The sequence below is a fragment of the Trachemys scripta genome, chromosome 5, assembly GCF_013100865.1.
Source record: "Trachemys scripta elegans isolate TJP31775 chromosome 5, CAS_Tse_1.0, whole genome shotgun sequence".
NCBI classification, from domain to species: domain Eukaryota; kingdom Metazoa; phylum Chordata; order Testudines; family Emydidae; genus Trachemys; species Trachemys scripta.
This window is the reverse complement of record NC_048302.1, coordinates 50,820,033-50,840,368: the sequence shown is the minus strand read 5'-3', so window position 1 is coordinate 50,840,368 and position 20,336 is coordinate 50,820,033. Positions and strand designations below refer to the sequence as shown.

At 44.6% G+C, this 20,336-nt stretch overlaps 1 protein-coding gene across 3 annotated transcripts in view; it reads left to right on the top strand.

Annotated features, from left to right (window-relative positions):
• The first annotated feature begins 4,578 nt into the window (after positions 1–4,578).
• The window catches only part of MGAT4D (MGAT4 family member D), a 95,970-nt gene continuing 80,212 nt past the window's right edge, over positions 4,579–20,336 (top strand). For all 3 annotated transcript variants that reach the window (XM_034772758.1, XM_034772757.1, XM_034772756.1), the window contains exon 1: positions 4,579–4,849. In XM_034772758.1, coding sequence (XP_034628649.1) covers positions 4,759–4,849 — 91 coding nt within the window. In that variant the 5' untranslated portion in view covers positions 4,579–4,758. The remainder of the gene's footprint in view (positions 4,850–20,336) is intronic.

The following is a 20,336-nucleotide window of genomic DNA, read 5'->3' as shown; positions in this document are numbered from 1 at the left end:
CTTAAAGGTGAGGACCAGGACTGGAATCCACAAAGGGACCTCAGCATTGCAATGCCAAGCATCACAATACCTAACTTTTCAGTGCCTAGAAAATTGCAGGAACACCTTTGTGATCTTCAAAGCCTGAGTTAGGTTCCAAGGCTCCCATACAATGAATGGGGAAAGATAGGCGCCTGAGATTGTGATCCACAGACCTAGCACGCTAGGTGGGAGGCCATCTAAGCTACCCAATGGGAGATGCTGAGGAAAGGGGTGTGTGCTAAGCCCTGCCCCTCTCAGAACTAGGCACCTAAATCCAAGTTGCAGGGAGGCACCTCATTTGGTTTGTGATCTGCAAACCAGGAGAAGATAGGCATTGGGTTGGAGGAGGGATAGCTCAGTAGTTTGAGAATTGGCCTACTAAACTCAGGGTTGTGAGTTCAATCCTTAAGGGCCCCACTTGGGGATATGGGGCAAAAATCAGTACTTGGTCCTGCTACTGAAGGCAGGGGGCTGGACTTGATGACCTTTCAAGGTCCCTTCCAGCTCTAGGAGATAGGATATCTCCATTAATTCTATTCTAAGTGGTCTGTGGGGCCAAAATCAAAAGAGGCTGGTAGGAGGAGACAGCCCTCCCTTATAATCTTTGTCCTAGTGGCCAGGATACTCACCCAGGATGTAGGAGACCCCCAGTTCAAGTCATCTCTCCAACTGAGGGAAGAACAGATAAGAACAGAGATCAGCCACTTCTCAGGTAAGTGCTGTAACCACGAGGCTACAGAATATTCTGATGTGGGTCTCCCTTAGTCTGTCATATTGAAATTGTTCTACTTGTGTTTCATATGTTTCAATTAAATTGTTTAATAAATATTAGCTGAGCAACTGAAAGTGTTAGAATCACTCTGTAGCCTAATGGGTAGAGCAGTTGCCCAAGAGGTGGCCAATCCCTGTACAAATCCCTTCTCTCTCTCAGGAGGAGGGCCTTGAATTGGGGTGAGGGATGTCTACTACATCCTAGGTGAAGTACCCTAGCTCCTAGGCTAGTTTTATAACGGAGATCCTGATCCTTTTCCCACCCTTTCCCAGGTGGTTTGGGTGAGCTTACTTGAGAGGCCTGACCTGGTAGATGGCCTCTGAGCACACCTACTGGATCAGTCCCTTGCATGTGAGTTAAGCAGCTGAATTCCTGCTTCTTTAGTTTGTAAATTGCTTTGGGCTTGGGGTGGGAGATAAGTGTCCAGGTGCCTAGAGGGAGGCAGTAGTGCACATGGTCAGAGGCAGAAATATAGGTACCTAGGGAACGTTTACTGCAGAAATGTAGGCACTGAGTGAATTTAGGTGCCTACAGGGTTAGGTGGCAGCCAAGTGAGAGTTTTGTGGATTGCAGTAGTACCTTTGTGGCTCGCACTCAAGAAGTTTGTATTTGATATGGTGAAATAAGAGGGGAGGGACTCAAGGCAGGGTTGAGGAGGAGGATGTTGTAAGAATGGGGCACATAGATGATCTTACCAACCAAATGGACCTGAACAGGACAAAATTGTACTAGTAGTCAAGGTGTGAAATGGCATAGAAGAAAGTTTAGTGTTGTAGTTAGATGCAATAAGACTTCTTTGAAATCTTGTGTAGGAAGATATAGACACAGCCTGGGATGTTGATCTAATGAGAGGGCAGAGTCAATAAGACACAGATTATAGGCCTGATTAACTAGGAGGATGTTGGCATGGCCCACAATACCTATACCTATCTCATAGAACTGGATGGGACCCCAAAAGGTCATTGAGTCCAGCCCCCTGCCTTCACTAGCAGGACCAAGTATGGATTTTTGTCCCAGATCCCTAAGTGGCCCCCTCAAGGATTTAACTCACAACCCTGGGTTTAGCAGGCCAATGCTCAAACCACTGAGTTATATGACAAAGTAAAAGAGTGAAAGGGGAAAATTTTGGCGGGGGCAGGTAATCAGGAGCTCACTTTTGACCATACTGAGTTTGTTGTCTGTCATTCAAATAGAAATGTAAGAAAGACAGGCCAAGATATGGGATTGGACTGAGGAAGACTGATCCAGAGTGGAGAGGTAGATTTGTGAGTTATTGGTGAAAATAGAGTTGTCAATAGGGTGACCAGATGTCCTGATTTTGTAGGGACAGCCCCAATATTTGGGGCTTTTTCTTATATAGACTCTTAATGTCCCCCACCCCCATCCTGATTTTTCACACTTGCTATCTGGGCACCCTAGTTGTCAAAGCCATGTGAAGGGTAAGATCACCCATTGTTAAGGTGTAAAGGAAGATTAGGAGGGGGCTTTCTCACTATATAAATTTATACTTAAAGTAACATGGTTCCATTCAAATTTAAGGTCTCAGTGAAAACTGGGAAGCTCCAAATTTAAGGTTCCCATTGCCCCTGTAACTCGGCCATATTATAAGTACATATAGATAAAGATTTGGGGCAGTTCTCTTATGTTTGTGTGCTAGGCACTGTACAACAACAGAAGGGTGTGCTCAAATGGATAGAGGTAAATGTGTATCTTAATATTTATGCATATGTTATAAGAGAACTGAGTTAGATGGGAGGGAAATGTCACTGATGTGTCTAGACCTTTAAATGCTAATTATATTAACCCAGTTTTGTGTACCTAATTTTCCCTTTTTTTAAAAAAAAAAAGAGAGAGAACTTCAGAGTTCTGGTGTACTTATCCAACTGTGATAAGCATATTGTTAACATGAGACAAGGATTGTTCATTCAAATCCAAATACAATAGCTGTACTGATATTTTCTGTGTGTTTTTAGAGGGCTGGGTACACGTTGCTATAGACACAATTATGGTATTTTGACTTGTGTGGCAAACAGCACGCATTCAAATAAACATACCAGGTCATGAAGGTTTCTGTAGTGGGAAACAGGATTGGACCAGGCACTTGTGTCAGTGGGAGATTGTGGAGAGAGCTTCTGCAGCTAGGATGGGGTTCAAGTCCCAGGAATTTGTCAGCAGAGCTTGGGGAAGATTAGCAGGCTTCTGCAGTTGAGTGAATAGTCAGGTTAGTACTTGTCCAATACTTGACTCTTTAGGAGTTTATATGCTGTGGTGTTGTAGCCCTGTTGACTCCAGGATATTAGAGAGAGAAGGTGGGTGAGTTAATATCTTTTATTGGACCAACTTCTGTTGGTGAGAGAGACAAACTTTCCAGCTACCTGAAGAAGAGCTCTGTGTGGCTTGAAAGCTTGTCTCTCTCACCAACAGAAGTTGGTCCAATAAAATATATTATCTTGTCTCCTTTGGGAGCCGTGAGCACGGTCGTGTACCTGGCACGGTTCACTCCCATCCTTGACACCTGTCCCTTTTGTGGTGTGAGGGAGACCCTGGCGCACATCTATCTGCAGTAAGCCAGGTTGCAGCCCATTTTCCAGTTCCTCTGGAACCTCCTTTTGAGATTCTGGCTGCACTTTTCCCACACCTTTTCATATATGCACACCCTATCCATGGCCCCACAAAGTCACGAGACCACCTCATCAATCTCTTCCTTGTGCTGTCTAAAGTGGCCATCTATGATACAAGGAGGAGGATGCTGGATGGGGAGCTGCTCTACAATTGTGGGGCCTATTTCTGTTCCTCCATGTTTCATGCATCCAGGCAGAGTTCCTTTGGGTGGTGTCCACTGGCTCCCTAGACACCTTTGAGGAGCAGTGGGTGCTGTCTGGGGTTCTCTGCTCAGTACCCCCCTCTGGATCCCTGATTTTGTACCTATGACCCTCACTCCCATCCTGTTTAATCATTGGTTGTCCCAAGTGATCAGTTGAACCCTAGTTTTAGTAGCTCCTCCCCTTAGGCGGGGAGGGGGGAGGGCTTTATGACAAGGGTAGGCTAGCGGCCACCCCTTTCCTAGAATTCAATAGGAGTTGTCTCTTTTGGGGTTACTAAAAGGGCTTAACAGTTGGGCCAAGTTTGATTAGGGCTTAGTCACTTGAGTGAGCGCTGGGTTTGGAGGCAGTTCGTGGGATAGATATTGGGGCAGGTGCTTGTGACGGGAGTGGGAGCTAGAAAGTTTCTTAAACTGGGAAGGAAGTCAGAGGTGCTTGGCAAGTGGACTGGGGCATGGGGAGGGCCACTTTCACTTAACAGAAAGAAGGTGGTTCACATTGTTCCATTGGTCTCCGTGCAGATTAAATGGGTCACACGGAAGACTACAGCTCTCCACTGCAGTAAAGAGGCAACCAGGGGCAGGGGAGCCCACTCTGCTCTCGCGGGCTGACTGTGCCCTTCGTTCAGGACAGCGCTGAAGGGCTCGGTGTCCTCTTGCGCTCCTGGGTTGGGGGAATACAGCGGGCAGGGCGGCAGTAAGCCTGATGACCCGGCACGGCCCTGTGAAGCCAGGGAGAACGAGGAAGGACGGCTGCGGCCCGGGACGCTAGTGTGTGCATGGCCACGGGGCAGGGCGGAGGCGGTATTGCAGCCTTGCTAGCTGCAGGGGGCGGGGGCGGAGCTCCGTCCCACACCGGTCCCTCGGAGCAGAACAGGGCGCGGCTGGGGGCGCTCCCGGGAGAGGCGAGGGGCGGCTGCCGCAGCAACGCCGCCAGCAGGAGCGCGCTAGAGGGCGGAGGGGGCCGTGTCCTGGCAGGTGGGCGCCGCCGACGGGGCGGGCGTGGCCGCGGGCGGCTGCCGGAGGCAGAGCCGCCGCCGCTGAGGGCGGTCGGTGTGAGCGCTGGGAGTCGCGGGGCCAGCGCGGGCGCAGGGTTGCTGGCGGCGCCGCCGGAGGAGAGGCTGCTGCTGGGGCATGCGGGGAGATGAGGCTCAAGCCCGGTAGCATCGTGACATTTCTGTGCCTCAGCGCCGCCTTCTCCTTTGTCTGCTTCACCGCCTGGAGCAGGAGCGGAGGTGAGAGCCGCCGGGGCTGCCAACCGTCCCCCTCGCGCCCGGCACCGACCGCCCCTGGGGTCCCGTCAGGTCACCTCCCAACGGCCGCCGCCTTCTGCACCTGCCCAGCTCCCCGCCTCGCTGGGGGCTGCCCAGCACAACCCCGGCTGCCCAGCCTTTCCCTGGCGCGGGGGTGGCCCCCAGCTCGGCCCCTCGCCGCACTGGGGCAGGAGGGAGCCGCAGGTGTCGCTCTGTCTTCCCCAGGCTGCTGCCGACACTGCCATAGGTGCAGCGCCCGTCTCCAGCTCCAGCTCCCCTGCTCCGGGCCGGGAGCGGGGTGAAGAGTAGCGATCCTGGGGACTTCTCCACGCACGCACTCGCAAAGCTTTGATAGCAGGATACTGATGCTTCAAAAATGTCTTGGGGCACAAAGTAGCATTTCAGATTAAAATCCTGTTTTAATCCTTTGGCTGTGATCTGCTGCTGTCCGGGGCATTGGCTACCTCCGGCCTGGTATTCAAAGGTGCTGAGCACCTTCCGCTCCCATTGACTTAATTTGCAGGGGCCAGGGCCGGCTCCAGGCACCAGCTTGTCAAGCAGGTGCTTGGGGTGGCCACTCCGGAGAGAGGGCCTCCCGCCGAATTGCCGCCGCAGATCGCGATTGCGGCTTTTTTTTTTTTTTGGCTGCTTGGGGTGGCCAAAACCCTGGAGTGGGCCCTGGCAGGGTGGGGGAGGTTCAGCACTTTGAAAAATCAAGCCTCTGTTTTACTACCTCCCACCTTTATAGTTATCACATCTCTACATAGTTGGGATGGTAAGGGTTACATACAGGATTTCTGAGGTGTTACAATTTATAATAAGCTCACCCTGTCAAGAACTATTCACATTTACCAGAATAAGCACATGTATACTGGTTAATTATTGTCCTCGTTAAAATTAAGGCTAAGAAAAAACCTATTTAAGAGGCCACATAGGAAGGTAGCTCCTAACCAGTAGCTGTTTAGGTGAAAATGTTTGTATTGCGCAGTTTGCATTGAATTATCTGGAACTGATTATCCTGATCTCACTTAAACCAGTATAAATGGAAGTCAGTGGAGATATCCCCCATTTTATAGTGAGGTCATAGTCCATTCCTGTTCCCACTAATCAATTGCAAAACTTCTGTTGACTTAGAAGGCTGGATCCTGAAGCATTCGTGTTTTAGAACCCAATCCTGCAAATACTTAAGCTGGTGTGCAATTTTACTCACATGACCAGTTTTATAGATGGGACTACTCAAAGTCCTAATTCTGTGAAGACTAAAACGTGCTTAAATTTGTGCACTATGTGCCATCCATTGAAATAAACACTGCAAGAGAATGTGTCAGTTGAAACACAAAATTTAAGTCAGTGGGACTACAGTACATAAAGTTTAAGCATGATTGTAACTCTCTTTGCAAAATCAGGACTCAAGTGAGTAAAGTTAAACATCTACATAAGTGTTTTGCAGGTTAGGGTCCTGGATCATACTTTTAGGTAAAAATTATATTTAAGAAAATTCTCGTCAATATTATTAACAACACCCTGATATTAAAATGGAAAGAACAGGAACGGAGTTGGTGATATGGTAAGACTTTTACACATCTAACTATTATGATGATTTTTCAAAATTGATCTTTATATTTTATTCATCTGGGACACTGAAACTGATCTGATCTGTTTTACTTGCTGATTCTTGGGCAGTAGGAACTTTTGATTGAAACATTAATTTACACCAACAAAAGACAAACCTTTAAGTTAACTGTTTTTAAAAGAACATTTCTATTCATTTTAGGTTGTGTAAGATAAGTGACTTCTATGTTGAATAGGTTGTCAACTCCACAGGTAGCCATGTCTGGAACCTCCCCTGAGGAGGCTAAGGAAAAATGAAATAGCACGTGGAAAAAGATGCTAACACTGAGATTATTTTCCAAATATAACATAGAGCAGTTGTCTGTTAAAGCACTAGAAGTCTAAAGATCTCTGTCATGAGGATGTTTTGTGTGAGAAAGGGGCAAACAGCATTTCTGGATTCACAGATGTTTCCTGGAATACATCTTCACAGAGGGCCCAGTTTTGTAAGATATAGGTGTATTACTATGAGCCCCAGGAATTAGTAATCCCTTGTAGGGATAAGGGAGACTTTGGGACTTCTTGCTTATAGTAGCATTCGCTCTCTCTAAATACTGCTGTTTGTTTTTATTAATTATTTATATTGCAATATTGCCTACTGTCAATAGGGACCCAGGCCCCTTTGTGCTAGGCACTGTACAAATGAGTATAACAGAGACATAGCTCTTGGGACTTGCACTTATTTTGTCTCCAATCATGATGCTGTTTATCATATTATACACTTTCAAAAGCAACAATTTTGCTGAAAAAGATTGTGTATAAATACAAGTAAGGTAAGACAAAATCTAAGAAACTAAGATCCAAAAGATGATGCAAGCAAAACTTCAGTCTGTTCCTTTTGTAGTCTAACAATCAACAGTCTTGTGTAATTCATATTTTGTTACTCCTTGTTTCACCTTCATTCACGCTTATCGTTTTGAGGCTTTGTCCCTAAGAGTGTCCTCTTCTATATATGTATATTTTGACTACTACTTTTCTCTGCCTCCCCCCCGCAAAAAATTTGCCCTCTTCCCCCTCCCCAAATCAATAAATAAACAAACATAACATCTAATTCTTCTCTATCTGCTTTGGCTTTCCCCTGCTACTATCTGTTTTATTAACAAACTTCTTGTTCTGATGCCATTTTTCTTTAATTGTTCAAAGTTTGTGTCTTTGTGGTTTTACTAGATGCTGTGACTATTTTAGTAAATATACAGATGGAGTCACTGGTTAGAAACTGGGTCAAATGATAACTGTGGTGTGAATGTAGTTCTTTACTAGGAGATGAGGCTTTAGATCAGTGGTGGGCAACCACTGCTTTAGATCACTAAAGAAGCAGGCCCAGCCTCAGGCAATCATGATCCCTAGGAACACTCCCACAGGGGTCCCATTCCATCCCCTTACTTCAGTGTTAGGGCCCCCCACTTTTTCAGAGACAGGAACAACAGTATAAGAGTCCCCTGTCTGGTGCAGAGGGAGCAGCAGCAGCTTCTCTCCCCCTCCTACCTTCCCAAAGTACTTACCCCTGCAGTTAGCATGTATCTGCTTGAGTCGGTGGGCTGTATGTGGCTGCACTGCTTTTCTGCCTGCTAGGTTTAAATGCCTTTTGGGGGATAGTTTTACAAGTCTCCTTCTCCCTACATCAGCTCAGTAGTTGGTCTTGCAATTATTCCCCCATACAGATACTGTGTGTATTCTACATCCCTCAGAGCTATTGTTCCACTGGTGGTCTGCAGTGTTAGTGTTGTACTTAACCTGACTCCTATGCACACACACACAATCTCTATCTCAGAGGTGCTTTGTGGCCCATCAGAGGGTACGGAGTGAAGTGCTGCTGATGCTTGAGCTAGTAATATGGGGGAACTCAACTACCCTGTGCTGTTAATAGTCACTCTGTGCAGCTTGAGCCTTGTATTGCAGTGACACTGCTCTTCTTTGAGCTAGGCTAATTTGAGAGAAGTTAACTCAAATGTGGATAACAGTGCAGTGAAGACAAGTCTTCAGGCAGGTGTCACTACATCATTTATGCCCAGTTCATGTTTTCAAGCTTTGCTTTACAATCATGAGGTTAGAAACTTACTTTTTTAATAAAGAAGACTCTGTGATGTAATCACCAGGAGCTGGGTCCCTAGGCACAGGCCTATAATGTTTATGGTTTAATATAATAATTTCACTGCAAAGCCAGATTGAGTTTTTCACCTGCTTTTATAAATAACTTCTGTAAGCAAATATGATTACTTTTGTACACTCAGTTCATTGTGCCAATGAAGCTTTGAATTAGTTACTTATGGAGTGAGTAAACTCCCTGTCTCCAGTGAATCAAACATTATGGGCTCAATCCTGTGTGGTGACATGAGTACTCTTTAAGTATCCCCTAGAGCACTGTACACACATGCTGCTATCAGTGAGTAAGCAAGTTTCACGGTATAGTAGTGCCTATTCCACATGCTGGACTCTTTTTGCTCTGAGTCTTTTTGGTCCCTACCCAACCCAAGGCATGTTGTGTCTGTGAAGCAGACACGTGTGCATGTTAAGGGTAGAAAAGTGTGTTATCAGGGACAAAGTGGAGATGATTCATTGTAACGGAGTCCAACCTGATTATGTAACTCCACTCCCAGATGTAGTTACATAGGGCAGTTATTTTATCTGATACTGGTTCAAAGTCAGGGAAACAATGTAATAACTAACATTTATATAGAGATCTGCTCCTAATATTTCAACAAGATTCTTTCACAGTTAGGTATGGAGTCAGATTTAGTGTTTGTCTTCAGTGTTGCCTCTCAGTCCATGATAAATCACACAGGTACATGGGCTTGAGAGATGAGGATGAGGAAATAGAAAATCTCATTTGTTTCCTCATTTCAAAAAAAGCTCAATCATAAGTCAGGAAGGAGACAAAAGCACTTGGCAAATGAGTTCATATTATGTTTACTTCACTGGAAATATTTATATTTTGTTCCTGAAAAATATACTTGATAGTAGAGCAAAGTGTTCAGTGGGTGTAATTTGAAAAGAATGAGGAAAGGGATAAAGAGCTTGTAAAGAAAGTATCTTCTCCTAGGTATATCTTGCTGAAATAAGAAAATCTGATTTTTTTGATGACTTCTTGATGTTTAAAATTGAAATAATGTGGTGTACACAATAACATAAACAGCTCCTTACCAAGAAAGTCTAGAAACTTATGTGAGCTCTCTCATATTATTTTAGCAGACAAAGCCTTCATCCTGCAATTGCACCCATGCAGAACCCCACTGATATTTCTGCCCATTTTCATGGAGCTCTATATGAGTGTCGACATCTCTGCAGATGCAGTTGTAATATCTGGCCCAATGTTTCAATTAAAACAGTGGCAAAATTAATTGTCAGGCTTTCAGTGTGTCCTGCATCTTCTCATTCTCATTTTGATAAATAGCATTAATTCTGATTTATGGAACTACAAGTGAAGCCCAATATTCATATCTAGGCCCGTAAAAGGCCACTCCTACAGAGTGTTGAATACTCTCCAGATAGGCTTCAATGGAAGCTGAGAGCAGTCAGCATGGGACACTTCTGGCACATGCAGGACTAAACCCTAAATAGGGGCACTATTCCACATTTAGTTACCTGAACTGACCCACAGGGTTTTGAGGACTCCAAAGTGGAGTTGGTGCTCAAAATTAAAAGTTAAATGCCTAAGTTTGCACCCAAGGCTGCAGAAATGCTGTAGTTGTGCAGTGTTATGAATGTGATTTACCGTACTGTGTAAGGGCCTGATTCCAGAGTCAGGTTTTTGCTATTGTCTTCAGAAGCAGCAGGATTGTGCCCTAAATATGCATGGCCAGATTGAAGCTGGCTTTTCTAGTGATTCATGGTAGGAAGAATGTATGAGGAGCTTCCTGTCCCCTTGTTCTTCCTGGGCAAGGCACACTCATAGCTCCTGCATGAACAGGGTGAGATCTGGGCACAGAAGACCCTCTCACTGCTCTTTCCAAGAAATTCTGTTAACATTTAGAAACAACCAGTGTAATTCTATGTAGAGCCTAAAAAAAAAAAAGCAGTGGATGTGTTATTCCTTGACTTTAGCAAAGCTTTTGATACGGTCTCCCACAGTATTCTTGCCAGCAAGTTAAAGAAGTATGGGCTGGTTGAAGGGACTATAAGGTGGATAGAAAACTAGCTAGATCGTCAGGCTCAACGGGTAGTGATCAATGGCTCCATGTCTAGTTGGCAGCCGGTGTCAAGCGGAGTGCCCCAAGGGTCGGTCCTGGGGCCAGTTTTGTTCAATATCTTAATTAATGATCTGGAGGATGGTGTGGATTGCACCCTCAGCAAGTTTGCAGATAACACTAAACTGGGAGGATACGCTGGAGGGTAGGGATAGGATACAGAGGGACCTAGACAAATTAGAAATCTGATGAGGTTCAGCAAGGACAAGTCCTGCACTTAGGACGGAAGAATCCCATGCACTGCTACAGACTAGGGACCAAGTGGCTAGGTAGCAGTTCTGCAGAAAAGGAAGTAGGGGTTACAGTGGATGAGAAGCTGGATATGAGTCAACAGTGTGTCCTTGTTGCCAAGAAGGCTAACGGCGTTTTGGGCTGTATAAGTAGGAACATTGACAGCAGATCGAGGAATGTGATCGTTCCCCTCTATTTGGCATTGGTGAGGCCTCATCTGGAGTAGTGTGTCCAGTTTTGGGCTCCACGCTACAAGAAGGATGTAGAAAAATTGGAAAGAGTCCAGCAGAGGGCAACAAAAATGATTAGGGGGCTGGAGCACATGACTTATGAGGAAAGGCTGAGGGAGCTGGAATTAGTCTGCAGAAGAGAAGAATGAGGGGGGATTTGGTGGCTGCTTTCAACTACCTGAAAGGGGGTTCCAAAGAGGATGGATCTAGACTGTTCTCAGTGGTAGCAGATGACAGAACAAGGAGCAATGGTTTCAAGTTGCAGTCGGGGAGGTCTATGTTGGATATTGGGAAAAACTTTTTCACTAGGAGTGTGGTGAAGCACTGGAATGGGTTACCTAGTGAGGTGGTGGAATCTCCTTCCTTAGAAGTTTTTAAGGTCAGGCTTGACAAAGCTCTGCCTGGGATGATTTAGTTGGGGATTGGTCCTACTTTGAGCAGAGGGTTGGACTAGAGGACCTCCTGAGGTCCTGTCCAATCCGGATATTCTATGATTCTATATTTAATAAATTCCCGAAGAACTGTTAGTTTCTTCTGACTTTTCCTAACTTGCTGATTAAATTACTGTTTGTTACAGTAATATCACTAATAAATAGTAAACTCAGTGCTGCACTCTTAAAAAAACAGATGTTAGGCAAATGCTTATTAATAATTAAACCTACTCATTATACATGATCTATTTGCAATAGCAGCACACCCTTTTTCTTGTTTAGTTTCAAACTACTGATTATATAATAAGCCAGTGGAAATAATGCATTACTGGAATACAAGTAAGATCATCAGTTGTTTCTGCTATTTTGCAAACAGTGTCACAAGTACACCATTACTAATTTATATTGTGATAACAAAGTATAGAACTGTTTTGTCATTAAGGCTGGGTGAATGATGCTAAAAATAACTCTTTCCCTTTCCTTTAAAGTCTTACTCGGCCTTTACCAATGAGATTGAGTGCTGTGGAACAATAAGTCTTGTATTGCTCATAAGCAAACTTTTGAATTTATGTGGTGGTGGTGGTGACGCTGACACGTTCTGAAAGATGTCCTGTCTGTCTGCCTCACCAAGAAGAAACAGTACTTGTGATATGAGGCTTGTGAAGATTGATATGTACTAGATATATTTAAATGGTTTTAAATGTAGTTTTAAATGTTTTTCATTATCCTGTTGAATGAATAAACAAAGAAGCAAATTTAGTACCAATTTTGGGAAAGACGTAAAAACTGATATTCTAGAATTATTCTGAAATCACACAGTTCCTGTACTGACCAAAAAAAATCTCCACTCAGCCATGGGGGCAACGAGTCTACTCATGCTGTCATTGAAATCAACTGCAACACTCTCACTGATTTTGTTGGTAGAGGAAACCAGTTTTATAGCTCCTTTAGTTAATGTGTCAAAATCTTAAACCCTGGGTCTGAGCCTACAAGGCTTTTTCATGTGAGCAGTCTCTCTAATCTAAATTTGGCCTCACCTAGTAGCAGAAATTTAGCATCAAGCCAACCATAACCTTGATATGAATCTAGCTCAATGGGGTGAATTAAGAGTAAGGCCATAGTGTCAGCATAGATTTTTAGCCTTACTTTTGAATTTTCTATTTGATTTATTCATACCATTGTAAGGTCCCTTAAACTTTTTTGAAGTTTAATTATATAACCTTCAAGCATGTTATATCTTTCTAGTTCCTTGAATAATATACAGATTGAGATAGGAGTAACTTGAAGGCAAAAAACTAATAGGAAAAGGGTCAAATGAGGATCTACAACAAAAAGTGACACTTGATTGCCTCAGCTTGACTTCACTATTGAGAAGTTTCAGTAGTATCTAGTTGAGTATCTATGCCAGATAGATACGTAAAAAGTCAGTGCTGATACCCCAATGAGCTTTTTTATCATTGGCTTTTTTGTTTGTTTGCTTGCTATCTGTTTGGTCCAAGTGAAGAATAGCTATTGCTGAGTTCTGAAGACAGGGACATCAGAAAATAGGTTCCAGGGTTAGGAACATACAAATGTCCATCCCCTCAGCTGCAACTAGCACTTACTGGGTGCAGAGGAGGATTCAACCCACTGCATCTGTCTAACTAGACATTTTGTTATAGCCCACACCCCTTCGAATCTGTGTACCTTACAAACATTAATTACTTTACCCTCCCATTCTGTGAAGTGGGGAAGTATTATTTTTCCAGTTCTACAGATAGAGGGACTTGCTCACGGTCACACAGGAAATCTGGGGCAGAGCTGGAAATTGAACCCAGATTTCCTTAGTCCTATTCTGGTGCCTTACCCACAAGCCATCCTTTTTTTAGGCTTCTATGTTAATAATTTTCAAGCCTTTTTTAACACTGCTTATTCCTCACTTTATTCACTATGTTCTTGATCCATGTCCATCTTGGCTAGGAAAGGCCAGTGGTGGAGATTATCAACATCTCCTTTAAGAACTTTGCTCAAGGCACTGGTGCATCCCAGGTTCAATAAACGGCTTCATACTGACAATCTGGACTGTTGTCATCCTTAAAGTAAAGATTATTCAGAAGGTTGTGATGAGATAACTCTCACAGTAGCAAGATTTCCTTCACCATTGTTAATCTGAGAACCAACATATGTATGGCACAGAAACTGTTTTTGCAGTATTGGTGGATGCTCCCTTCCTAGTGAGGGATGAAAATCAAGTATCCAGGCTGATAGTATTAGTATTAGTTGCCTTCTATAGGTGGTGTTCACTCATTTGGGACCTCAGCAGGAGCTGGTGATACTGCTCTTGAGTGGCTCCATTCTTACTTCTTGGGGAGATCCTAGATGGTGGTGTTGGACGATTACTCTTCTGCCCTGAAGGGTCTCTTATGGAGATTCTGCAGGATTGGTTCCATCTTGTCCTTCTGCTCAATGTGCGTACGAGGCCATTAAGAGAGTTAATGTAGAAGCATTGGCTGTGGGTGTCTTCAATATGCTCATGACACCCATTTTTATCTCTTCTGATTTCTGTCTCTTCTGACTCAGACCAAGCAAATGAGTGCCTTTCACACTGTCTTGTGGAGACTGGGGCATGCAAGATAACGAGTTAGCTGAGGCCCGGTTCAGATACGATAGGGTTGGTTGGTCTGGGAAAGCAGCCTTAAGATATGACCAAAATTAGCTATCACAAACTGAAGGTGGGTTAAAGGATGATTTTCTCTTGTTTGCAGCCTGGGAGTTTGGTTGGATTCCCAGCTGTCACTGGATGATAATCTTCAGCAGTAGCCGCCAAAGTTGCTTTTTATCATTTGTCTCTGGTTAGGAGGTTATGATCTTTTCTTTCCAACATGAACTTCATCACTCTAAGGTCTGGTTTACACACACTTCACTTCATCTATATTGGTTTAGAAATTGATATAGTTAGATCAGTGCAACCTCTTCTGTGAACAGTTACACCAATATAAACACTATTATGTAAGTAAAGGTGTATTGGTATAACTGAGTCCACAGTAGGGATTATACTTATCTAACTATATTGGATTTTAAACCAATATAGTTAAAATCCTACACAAAGTATGTGCAGACAAGCCCTAATTCATGTCTTTTGTGCCTCAAGGCTAGAGCTCTGTAATGTGCTCTACTGGGTGCTGCACCTTAAAACCCATTGGGAAATTAAGAGTAGTGCAGCCTACACTTTAGTGCAGATTAGTGGAGTGTCTGACTGTGAGCATATTCAGTTAGTGCTCCATGACCTGCAATGTCTACCTGTGGGTTTCTAGGTTGATTTTTAGCATGTTGGACTTAAAGCTATAAATGTATGAGAGAGAAGATCCTAAGTGACTTCCTTCTTCTTGTGACTAACTGCCATATTGGAGCTTATCCGAGGCTCTTGAAATGGCTCTCCTTGGTATAAAAGAGAGGAGACTTCCAGCAGGGTGTTCTCCATGAGGATGCCTTTCCTTTAGAATGCGTTTCCACCTAAGTTTGAAATAGCTTATGTCAGCTGATTTTCATGGTGCACTGCAAATTGTATAGTCTTAGGGGGCTATTGAAGTAGTAGAGGAAAAAGGGGGTATTATTTTTATTTTAGTGCTGCCTGGTTACTTAGTAGTATGTTATAGGGTGGTTGTTTCTTTCTATGATTGATTGTATTTTTAAGTGTTTGTCAGAAGCACCTAGGGTGTTCAGGCACAGGCACTTTGTGTTATTTTCTAAGTTTAAAGAACAAATAAATAAAATATACAATTACTTTACTCTGATGTGATTGCCAAATGCCAGCTTATGGTTGACGTTTTTGGTCAATCTGACATTGGAGCATTCAAAAAAATGTAAGGAGGGAGACAGTGAGTGAGAGAGCAAGAGACCAAGACCATGTGTTCTGTTGTTTGTCTTCTGTTCCCCTCCCTTCAATCTCATTACTGATTCCTCCTTGCCTTACTAACTTTTTAATGTAGTCCTGATGTACTGCACTGGCCATGATCAAATACAAACTTACGATGGAAACTTGTATTAAATTTAGAAAAATCTTGTTTGGAGATAAGAGCATGGAAAATAGAAGTTAAACAGCAGTACCCAGAAACACATTACAAAACAGGTAATTAGGAAAAAACCTCTCCAGTACAAGATGATTGGAGCAGAAGCAGCCGAAGTAGGGACTTCTGCACCGGGAGGAGAAGGGAAAAATGGGCCCAACCAGGATGATCCATCCCTTGTCCCAGCACCCCTCAGGACCCAAAACTGTGCATGGGAAACCTCCCAAAATCTGGGGTCAAGACCCTGGTGGTGCCTCCCTTCCCCCTGCTATGTGGCCTTGAGGGGAAACTGCAGAGGAACCAGCCAAAGATCCCAGCAGGTAAAAGTAGAAGCAGCCAAAGCAGGGATCTCTGGATATTCAGAGAACTTTATTGAGTTTTGACTGGACTTTCTTTGCATTGTGCTGATTGGCTGGCTGTTTTCTCCTACCCTGTTTCATTAGCAAAAAAGGAAGCTGAATGCAGGTTAACTTAAACAAGTGTAACTTTATTAAACTTTGTGCACTGCTCCGTCCATAAATGATGCCCAGACTCCAACCCCCGTCCCTTCAGTGAGAAGTTGCTAGAACATAGCCAAATTGGAGTTTTGTCTTTACCAGAAATTCAGCTGATTCCATGGTCTTTGAGATAGTTTAGTCTCCTCAACAGGCAACTACATCAGGATTGATCTATCGCTGTCTCCCCGTCACCTGTTTCTGAGTCTAGCAAACTATCTCTCTGTGAAGTCCCTTCCCTGCCTGTGGGGTTGACCTCTGTCTCACCATTATGCAATGATCTCTGTAGGCTCTCTCAGGGTCTTGTGTCTGCAGGCTCATAAGTGTCTCCTGTTCCTCTAGATCACTTGTCCCTCATGTGTAGTCCCCTCGTATGACGTGGGTGCAATTGCATCTCATGACTCCTTTAGTCCATCTCTTCTGGTATGTCTCTAATGGCTGGAGCCTTACAGGAGTGCCTGCCTCCAGGGCCAGTAGCTCCTTGACTGACCTTTTGAACTCTTGTACCTGTTCCCTCTTATTGTTGACTATCTCGTCTCAGTGGTGTCTCCATCCTTCTGGCTGCAACAGATCTCCCTCTGTTGAGAGCAGGGTTTGCCCCTTCAGTGTCTGCACTGGATTGTTTGGGCACCAGTGTGATGGGGTACTGCTGTGTGCCAAAAATACTAAGAAGGGGTCTGAACCATAAGAAACCGCCTTCTGTAACAGTCTCTTTGCTGTTTGCACAGATGATTTCATCTTACCATTACTCTGTAGGTATGCTAGGGAGGAGTTGAGTTGTGGTGGTCAAATTTCCGTTTGCAAGCAACAGGACTGGCTTTGGCTTTTTTGCCGCCCCAAGCAAAAAACGCCAGGCTAGCCAGAGGAGCAAAGGGGGGGGGGGGGGAGGAGGCGGAAACCAAACCTGCCCCTGGCTGGAGTGGCGAAGAGGGGCGGGGGGGAGAACAAACCGGTCGGCCAGAGCAGCAAAGGGGTTGGGGGGGCGGGAAACAAACTGGCCGGCCAGAGCGAAGGGGGAAAAAAAACCAAAAACAAAATACCTGCGGGGCGGCGGGACCGTGGGTGCAGGGGGACTCCCGGACCTGCAGACCCCAGGCAACGGAATGCGCACCCCGGCTAGCGGGGGAGAGAGAGAAGGAGGGCCCCCAGGGCTTCCTTAAGCGGGGCACTGCCACGCGGCCCCTCCACAGGCGCCGCCTGCCGGGAGGGCTCCCCGCCGCTCCGGTCGGCAGGCAGGGAAGGAGGCGGGCTGCCCTGCTGGGCTTGCTGCAGGATGCTCCCGTCCTCCACACAGCTGCCCCCTACAGGGCAGTGGGAGTAGCAAACCAAAAAGAAAAAACCTGCAGGGGCGGCCAAAGCGGTGAAGCGCAAAAAAAAAAAAAATTGGATGGAATGCCGCCCCTTGGAATCTGCTGCCCCAAGCACGAGCTTGCTCCTCTGGTGCTTGGAGCCGGCCCTGGCAAGCAAATTTCTTGAATTTTTCTGAGGTAAATTGGGGTATGTTGTGGATGAATACAGTGTCCAGAATACCATAGCTCACAAAATGGGCCTTCAGTTCACCAATCACTGACTTTCTTCTTGTATCCGGCAGGGACTTGACCTCCCAAAAATTTGGTTAGTAATCTACTGTAATCAAGTACTGCTTTAAATTAAAGGTAAAGAAGTCCACTCCCAGCTTTTCCCTTGGTCAGGTGGGCAGATCATGTGGTGACAGTCTTTCTGAAGACTGTTATTACACAACCAGAAGATGTCATACCCTTAGTCAAAGAGTGAAGGTGTGTAGTCATTCCTGGCCAGTAAACACACTCTTGAGTTTGTCTGAGGCTAGGTCTACGCTACCCGCCTGAATCGGCGGGTAGAAATCGACCTTTCGGGGATCGATTTATCGCGTCCCGTTGGGACGCGACAATTGATCCCCAAATCGACGCTCTTACTCCACCAGCGGAGGTGGGAGTAAGCGCCGTCGACGGGAAGCCGCAGAGGTCGATTTTGCCGCCGTCCCTACAGTGGGGTAAGTCGGCTGCGATATGTCGAATTCAGCTACGCTATTCGCGTAGCTGAATTTGCGTATCTTAAATCGACACCCCCCCCCCCGTAGTGAAGACCTGCCCTAAGACAGCTATTAGTGCCGATGTGTGAGGCACGTATTTTCTGCATGACATTCTTACATAATGATGCAGGGACAACAACTCTGTCCTTGAAATATGATTCCATGTTTCATTCTCAGATCATCTTTAAATTGAAAATATAGGTTGGCTTTTACTGGCACTTGGATTTTATTTTTTGGCTTGCCTGGAATTGGCTGTCCTTTTCTGTAGCCTCTGATTTCCATCAGCTTTCCTGTTGAAAGTGGGACGTAGTGCAGCGTGTTAATGAATTCAGTATCCTGATCCCTTCCCCAAACTTGCTGATGCTGGATATATATGCCATGCTCAGGGTCTCAGTTACCACCAGTAGTCCTGGACAATACCTGATCTTTACCTGGTAGAGGTGGAGGTGCATCAATATATGTGGCAAGCTCTTTGTAACACTAAGAAGGGGCTTTGCCATGATAGGTTTTCCGGGTTTGTGGTCTGATTGCACTATTACTGGGTGGCGATAGGTAAACTGATGACATTGCTCCACTTCAAATACCATAGCCAGAAGCTCTTTTTCTATCTGGGTGTTACCCCTGTTCAGTATCTTAACAGGGTTTTGCTGGCACAAGTGATCGGCTCTCCTGCAGAAGCGCTACACCCAAAGTTTTCTCTAGTGCATCACACTGGAGTGTCAGTGATTCTCCTGGCTGGTAGTACTTCAGGACAGGTGCATCTTATATTATTGATCAGCGTGTCATGCTTGATGTTGGGAACTTGCCCAGTCCCATTCAACACCCTGCCTTGAAAGCTGTCGTATGGGTTCCACTACTGCAGCCAGGTGTGGACAGAACTGAGGCAGCAAATTTCTGGTTCCTATGAACTGTTGTATCTAGGGTGACCAGACGTCCCGATAAAATCGGTCGGGATGCAATTTGTCCTGATATTTTGCTCCGCCGGCAGCAGTTGGCCCTTTTTTTGCACTCCCACCCCACCCTCCCGGTGTCCCAATATTTTCTTCCTCTGATCTGGTCCCCCTAGTTGTATCCCTTTCACACCCACTGGAACTGGCCTGTCTCTTGAGGGAAGGAGGTTTATGAGAATGGGTAATAACCTCTTCCTACAAAATTGCATATTTTTTTTCAGTAGACATCTGTCATGTTGCAAAATATGGAGTAGAATGACATGCTAATAATTACTCTGAATTCTGATTCCCTGGTGATGTTTTTCATTTGTATACTTTATTTTCTTGATCCTGACTTTCCTCCTGGTTTCTTAAACTCTTCTTTTCTCATTCTGCTCTGCCTCCAATTTCCTGGTCAGATCCTCAGCCGTGTAAATCGGCATAGCTATATTGACTTCAGTGGAGCTGCACTTATATATAACAGGTGACGATGTGATCCGCCCTGTCTAGCACTTCCTGCAGTAGACTTTGTGGTTCAGCAATATCAGTTTTCTTTTAATCTCCTGTATCCAAAAACAATAATTCCCTGCTTCTTCTTCAAAAACTTTAGGGTGCCAAACATCCCCCCCACACACACACACACACTCATTCTCTCCCCTCCTGTCTTCTTACTGCAAACATGATTGGCAGAAGGGAAGTGCTGATAGCACTTTCAGCAGGAGGTTTAATGATCCCTGTCTGTTTGGCAATGAGCCAGTGAAGGAACTGACAAATCCATGAGCCTCTCAAATAATCTGTGATAATTGAGAAGTTCTATATATGGGACATTAACAAAATACAATACTTGTTTTATTATTTCTTTGCTTCTTATGAAGATAGATCTGCTGCAAATATAATCTTGAACTAATGTTATGTGAGAGATTATGTGAAACTGGTAAAGGTGATTGGTGAGTAAAACAGAAGTCAGATGTTCAGGAACCATTAGCTAGGGTGATATGTTTATAATCTGGCTTTGGTTACAGGATATTTAATAAAAAAAATTCCAAGACACAGCATAAATCCAGTTGCTATTGAGAGGATTAAATACATTGAGTTTAAATCTTAAATTACAATCTAAAGATTTTCTAACTTTCATGTCTTTTTTTTTTTCGCTCATATCCAAGTATAGATGAGAGCTGCATAATTTAATAAATAAGGCTAAGAATTTGTCACAGATATTTTTAGTAAAAGTCATGGACAGGTCATGGGCAATAATGAAAGATT